Source organism: Limulus polyphemus, unplaced genomic scaffold (assembly GCF_000517525.1).
Source record: "Limulus polyphemus unplaced genomic scaffold, Limulus_polyphemus-2.1.2 Scaffold781, whole genome shotgun sequence".
Classification (NCBI taxonomy): Eukaryota; Metazoa; Arthropoda; class Merostomata; order Xiphosura; family Limulidae; genus Limulus; species Limulus polyphemus.
Genome location: NW_013666391.1, coordinates 178,671 through 186,175, shown reverse-complemented (window position 1 = coordinate 186,175; position 7,505 = coordinate 178,671). Strand labels below are relative to the sequence as shown.

The 7,505-nt window shown below is 35.2% G+C and overlaps 1 protein-coding gene across 2 annotated transcripts in view; it reads left to right on the top strand.

Moving 5' to 3' along the window:
- Positions 1-1,647: 1,647 nt before the first annotated feature.
- LOC106460494 (F-box/LRR-repeat protein 16-like) overlaps positions 1,648-7,505 on the top strand; it is a 47,419-nt gene continuing 41,561 nt past the window's right edge. For both annotated transcript variants that reach the window (XM_022387242.1, XM_013920199.2), the window contains exon 1: positions 1,648-3,273. In XM_022387242.1, coding sequence (XP_022242950.1) covers positions 2,141-3,273 — 1,133 coding nt within the window. In that variant the 5' untranslated portion in view covers positions 1,648-2,140. The remainder of the gene's footprint in view (positions 3,274-7,505) is intronic.

The following is a 7,505-nucleotide window of genomic DNA, read 5'->3' as shown; positions in this document are numbered from 1 at the left end:
GATTATATATATACAACCCTTGTTTTTTAATAATTGGTGGAATTGTTTTTTTCAATTAGGCGATTTCCTTTCAGTTTTGTTCAAGAAATGTATTTTGTTATTTCTTTCTTTAGTTTAATAAGAATTAATAGCTCATGTTTCATAATATTTGCTTTACTCTCATAAACAGGAAATTATACACATTTGTATATAATTGTATATTTCTTTGTAGTTAACCACAAAGCTACGTAATGGGCTGTCTGTGCTGTGCATACCACGGGTATCAAAACACGGATTTTAGCATTATAAGCCTTCAGATTTAACGCTGAGCAGTTTTTTTTCAGTTAACTATAACTGTAACGAAAATGTCTACTAACGAACATAAATCATGTCAGTTAACAGTAAGTACATTTATAGCTAAAAACATGTAAAACGATAATGTAATAATAACGAAAATTATTTAGTTATCTGATACGTACGTTGGGGACAAGCGGTTTGACTGAAATCCCTGTACATGTGAATAGAATTCGTCAGAAATGCAGAAACTAGTCATTCAGCTAAACCGAAAGTATGTTTACTGAAAACTTTTGCAAATAGTCCCAAAGACAGAATAATACTTTACCTTTAAAAAAGGGTTATTCTTTCTTACCCCCAGATACCACCGTGTTGCCTTGTTTTCACTTGTTAAGGTCTTCACTACTCGGTTAACTATATTAATAACTAAAACGATATTTTGGCCAGGTGGTTAGGGCGCTCGACTCGAAATCTGAGGGTCGCGGGTTCGAATCCCCGTCACACCAAACATGCTAACTTCCGTCTTTTCCTGGTTCCAAGTCCAGGATGAGAAAGGAGGAGGGTTAGGCGCGGGGCTAGCCAAAAGGTTATGTTCATTGATTGTTTGTTTAATACACCTATTGAAGTTATGTTCATTGACTGCATCATCTATTATCTGGATTGGTGTTTGACTTTGATGTACTGATATGTTTTAGACAGTATTGTTATTGTGTAAGTTATACATATGATTGTGTGTGTGTCTGTGATTTTAAATTTTCGTACTTTTGGAAAGGACGTCATACTTTGTTTAGAGTAGAGTAAGACAAACCATTTGGATGAATGCCAAAAGCCATTAGGTAGGTGTTTATAAACATGTTTAAAAATATAAACTTAATCGTTTTTCGCGTATAAATATGACTAGTAAACGAAAGTTATCATCAGTTTAGGAAAATGAATGTTCAAGTTAAAGACGTATAAGTGATGTATTCAATTCTAGAATCATTAAATGAAACATTCTATTGGTAGAATAATACGTTTAACATGCAGGACTACTACTTATATACCTATAAGTTTTATAAAGTTAATTCTATTTTTAAATAGTCTTAGAACTGTTTTTTAATAACTGTATGTGTTTTTACTTATTCCCCAGTCCGTTCTCGTTCCATGAGGCGTTTTTGTGTGTGTGTGTCAGAAATGGTCTTAGTCACCCCCTACAACGTGTTCGACTGGTCTTTTTAAACTCATCGACAGGTCACCATGGCAACAAGCACTTGGAAAGCATGATTATAAACTTATTGATTATCGTATAGTACAGGCTCACTACAGACTCAAGAGAGGTAGTTGGCATGTTTTCTTATGAGCACTCACAACATAAAACAATAAAATATTCTATGTGAGTCTGTAAATTTGAATATATCTAAAAAAAAAAATCGAGTAGTCATCCAAACCGAAAAATCAACAAATCGAACATAGGCAACCCAACTTATCAACAAAGAGCATCACTCTTCTCTATTCCTTAGTTGACGTCATTTTAACACATGCTCAGTTGAAGCGTCGCAACGGAGTCGTTTGGGGCATACACGCGTGGTTCACTACAGCTAGAGAACAGCAGCCATGAAGAACAGCATATGTTTAAAACACTATCTGTCTATGAACCAACTTCATCAGAAGTATTGTTAGTTATTATATGGACATTTTAAAGTGTTTCAGTTACTGTTAATATTTAATTGTGTACAACTTCTATAGGTACGGAGACGTTTTGTTCAGAGGAAACAATGAATCTCTCGAGTAAACCATATGAACAGTGAATAATCGAAGCAAAATTAGGTTGTTTCACTGAAATGTTCTGAAACTCGACAGGATATGCTGCTTTACTGGGGGTTTTGTCATGTCAACGGACGTCAGTTTCACCAAGCGTGCTGCAGCCGAACTAAGTCGATGTTTCAACGGTCTAGCAGTTCGAGGAAGGGCCAACAATGGCCGTTCTGCTGGAGGACTGACCAGTTCTCCGTCTTCAGTTGGTCAAGGATCAAATAGTCGTCACGACGTCTCTCCGAGCGATAAGAAAAAAATCCCTCGTGTGGACAAAATTGGCCAGATGAGGGAGTATTTAGCAACAGTAAAAAAACCACGGACACTGAGTGACTTGTGGCAAGATTCGGGATTTTTGGGAACGTTTTTTTGGTACTTCATTGCTCGTGACCGGAACACGTTAGCGCAAGTGTGCCAAATCTGGCGAGACGTACTGTATCAACCGAAGTATTGGAAGGGGGTTCTCCCAATTCTCCGGTGTCGTGAACTGCGGTCCCCTTCAGGGGATCTAGCAGCTACTTCCGAACTAAGGAAGCGGGTGTACCTCAGCCTCGAGCGTCGTGGTTTTGACTCGGCTTGTCTCTTTGGCGCCAATGACGAGGACGTGTATGATTTCGTGAGTAACTGTCCACCTTCTCAAGTGCGGAACCTGCGTCACGTAGCATTACGTTGCTGTAATGTGACAGATAAAGGTCTTGAGGCGTTGCTGGAAACTTTACAAGCCGTGACCCAGCTCGAATTGTTCGGCTGTAATGAGATTACTGACGCAGGCCTGTGGGCTAGTTTTAGCCCTCGTATTGTTTCCTTGACTCTAGCAGACTGTATCAATATAGCGGACGAAAGCGTTGCTGCAGTGACCCAGCTACTGCCATCCTTGTACGAGCTCAATTTACAAGCGTATCACGTGACAGATGCAGCTTTGGCATTTTTTGGGCCTCGCCAAAGTGCGACCTTAATTATTCTTCGTCTTCGATCTTGTTGGGAGATCACTAACCATGGCCTCCTTAATCTAGTCCACGCTCTTCCCAATCTGAGTGTACTCTCACTCTCAGGTTGCTCTAAAATAACCGACGACGGAGTGGAACTGGTAGCCGAAAACCTGCGACAATTGCGGTCACTTGACCTTTCCTGGTGTCCCCGAATCACGGACGCTGCTTTGGAGTACATTGCTTGTGACCTGACCCAACTGGAAGAGCTGACATTAGACAGGTACATATAACACGTTAATTTAATAATAGCAACTAATGTACAGTTAATAATAATATGGTGTAAAATGAAGTGGAACAATATAAGGCGGAATAAGATTTATTAGATGGGATAGAATAGCGTAGAGAAATTAATTGATATTGAAATAAGGTTTATTGAATGGGATGGACAGCGTAGTGAAACCAGATGAGTATTGTGTTTAAGTAAGGTTTATTAGATGTAATTGGAGCAACGTATAGGAAGCAATTGGATAAGATGTTGAAATGAACTTTACCAGATGGGATGGAATAACGTAGAGAAATCAGTTGGGTGTAATGTGGAAATGAGATTTATTAGATGGGATGGAGTAGTGTAAAGAAATCAGTTGGGTATGATTTTGAAAGGTGTATTAGAGTAATTTAAGCAAGTATTAATATGTGTGTGTATCTAAAAAACAGCAAGCTTACACAAGGTAATGCATCCTACGTAAGATGAAAAAGGGTACAGCAAACAAAGGAGTAGGTAAGATAATGTAGGAAAGGCTAGATTTGAACAGAGTAACATATAATGAAATAACTAATGTGAGTTAGATTAAGGTCGATGTAGTACAGTATAGTGAAATACAAAGGTATGTAATATATCAAATGTATAGTGAGTGACATAAGGCCAGAAAGATCAAGACACGCGGTAGTGTGTCGTTCGGTCACAACAACCTGCAGGACATACTGTGTGTTATTAACAGGAGTGATAGTTCAGCGATTTTCCACTTTCTGTAGCTCAGACTGTGGTAATCCAAACTATCATATATTTTCAGTGGATGTACTCTACTGGACCTTTCTTTCACATGCGAAATTTCAAGGCAATCCATTAAGAAATACACGAAATATAAAATCTCCAATTTTTATTGAATTATTTCCTTTTTCTCCGCACCGAAAGTACGGAAAATTTATTTGACAAAAAAGCAAACTTAACTTTTATGGATTTTATTCAAATTTATATCCTACGATTAGGTGTCAAATTTGGTCTAAATATAAGCTGCATGCGCAAAGTTATTTAACAAAAACCGCTCAAATTTGACCAAAAAGTCATGTGAGCTACCGTTCTGAATTTTTACTACAGCTTCACCTAACAGTAAAGGTTGGCTGTTTTTAGTTTTTGTCATCCGGATTAAAGACGGCTGATTTAGAGCAGCAAACCTATAGGATGAAAGGACATGCAGATACATCAGTATTGGTTAAGCCAAGCAAACAAGATTAATAGTTTCTAGCTCAATTTTTCAAAAGAATCATACGCGTGGACGGTTGATAGTGATTATTCATTGTCAACTTTTAAACACAAATTTGCTAATTTTTATGAAATTCTCCTGATTAGAGAAAGTTTAGCGTCATGTGATATTAACTTAAGCAATTAGCGTAACTATTGATGCTTGTTGATACACGGATGTACCGAGTGCATGCGGGTGATGACAAAAACTGTTTATCTAGATTACATGGCGTTACTATAAAGGAAGTTATTAACACTGTTTTAGAGAGGAAAACTACCACCATATATTTTAAAAAATCTGGTTGGTTCTGTAAAGTATAGGTCTGTTCCGAATAATAGAGTTGCGATCTTAAAGCCAATGTTGGTTACTGTTGAGTGTCACTTTCTTACTTGCTGTGATTTGTTGGTGTGTATTGACAAAAAGTCATGATATCTAATCAAAAACACCTTAGGTGTGAAAAAAGGTGCGGCCAAAAAAGGACTGAGAATGCGACTTAAAGTAATTTAATTAAAATTGGCGGCCAAATTGGTAACTACATTTATAGTATTGATAAGGATTTTACAGCAAATATTCATTCCTCAGTTAGCTAGGCCGCATAGTTTGTTTTACCCACCATCATGTCCCGAGCTGAACATAAAACGCGGCCTAGCTAACTAATGAATGAATATTTGCTATATGTATAGCTTCCAGTTTAGCCGTCAATTCTGATTTCATTTCTTTAAGTAGCATGTTCAGTCTTTTTTGGCTGCACCTTTTTTCACACCCAAGGTGTTTTTGATTAGATTTTGAAAAAAATATAAAAAAACAAGGTAATTTATATTAATTGAGGTAAGAGACTGTAAAGAATAGAATATGTAGGATTGTGTAATGTGGGTTAACTTACAATAAAGTGAATGTATATATATCATTCTTATATTGATAAATATTAAAGCTAATGACAGAAATACACAACATAAGATATAATGTTTGAATTAAGTAAACTAGAGTATCATACTTACGGCGGGAAAAGTTAGTGGAAAAAATAAGTTTGATAATTTAAGAACATAATTTGTTGGAACAGATTATATATATATAAGATGAAAAACCAGAAGACAGAAACAAGAATATGTAACACAAATAGCAAGGGCAATACTAAATTATAGCAAGGTAAATAGGTTGAGATAATATAGGATGAATTATAATAACACAAGGAAAAATAATCTATAGTGAAGAAAGTTTGGGATCTGTTGGACGTCTATAAGAATCTTCACCAAGAACTAAATTCTGAGAATCTGCCTTGTTCAGATACTGTTTTATTTCCTATTTTTCATTTTGTTTGGTAGACTATATTTTTTTAAGTATTCCTGCAAAACAATTAAATTTTATATTAGGAAGGTAGTTTTATCATAAATGTAATTGCATTAGGAGTAATGCACAGGGAAATATTTTTAAGATTTTTTTTTTTTCATGAGCAGGCTTCTTTTGTGTCGAGAACTAACATTTAACTGAATTAAAACTGATGCTGTCGTTGTTTGAATAATATCGAATCAAACAAATATCTAACAGTGGAAAGCATCTTAGCACTTTCAAGTAGGGTATATATACATCCACTTTTCCGTCTCTTGGGAGAGATATGCGCAGCTTGAAACTACCTCCATTTGAAGATTAACCTTTAAAATGTAGCATGCGTTACGTAGGCAGTACTGGAGTAGCTGCTGTAGACAAAGAAGTAGTGGTATCTCAGGAGAAACAGGACGAATTGCTGTACATTGTAACACCTACGCAACATTTCTTTATTTCCATGGCAACTTAAGAATACTCGTATAGTAACGCTATTTAATACAAAGTCTGTTTACTTCCAGACCAATATTTCATTACATTGACTTTTATATTGTTTGAATTAACGTCATTTTTTCCTGCTGTGTTTAGTGCGAGCCCTTAATATATGTACAAGGTGTCTAGATACAGCACACTAGAAACTGTCTTACAATATTTGTTGTTTTAGAGTATTCATTTGCTCATCAAGAAAACAATATACTTAGTGTAAGTTAAGAAGACTCTGACTCGAGTTACTTTGCAAAGAAAAAGTACAAGGGAAAGAAAATTAATAAACACATTTTATTAATGCTGACATAAACACTTAACGTTTTTTAAACAAGAACATATGAACAACGACATATAATATTTATGGGATTTTTTGAGCCATTTTATACTCAAAATATTGTAACCTAAATTGATTTAGGTGTGTGAATAAAATTATGGAATGATGCCTAATTTATTATTTGATATTATACAGCGGACGAACTGTTTAACGATTATATTACAAAAGGTAAAACTGAAAGTAGAATCTGTGACGTAGAGACCTAATGCACTCTTTGATTCGCCGCACCCTCTACTGTGGACTGCAGTCTCGCGTATTCAAGGCTCATCAGCACAGCTAGAGTCAGCAAACCAAAGCCTCTTCTGTTTTATACGGATATTAAGATATCATACTAATGACAGAAATATAGTAGACTCAGTACAAATATATATATATATATATATTGTTTGCTTTAAAATCTGTTTTAATTTTATATAAACTTTTTTTTTCCAGTAAAGTAGCTAATGAAATGAATTATATAGCGTGTCAGTTTGTAGAAGATTTAATCTGTTTATCAGTATATATAAATATATATATATATATAGGTGTGTGTTGTTTTTGTATGTCCCCACTGGGACAGTTTTAGATTTGAGAGGCAGCTATTTATTTTTTTATTTTAACTTAACGTTACTTAATTTTATTAAACCGTTTTCTGATCATCTGGACTAGCAGTGGTTAATTATATTAGTTTGAGTTCAATACTAATGTATCTTGTAAATGAATGCTATTTTTACATGTTATATATTTTTAAGCCAAATTCTTAGTATATTTTATTTGTTAGTCATCAAACCATTATATTTGTTTCAAGCATGAAAAAACGCACGTATTCTAATAAGGGTTTCATAATATTAATCTAAGATTAACAGAAACTGT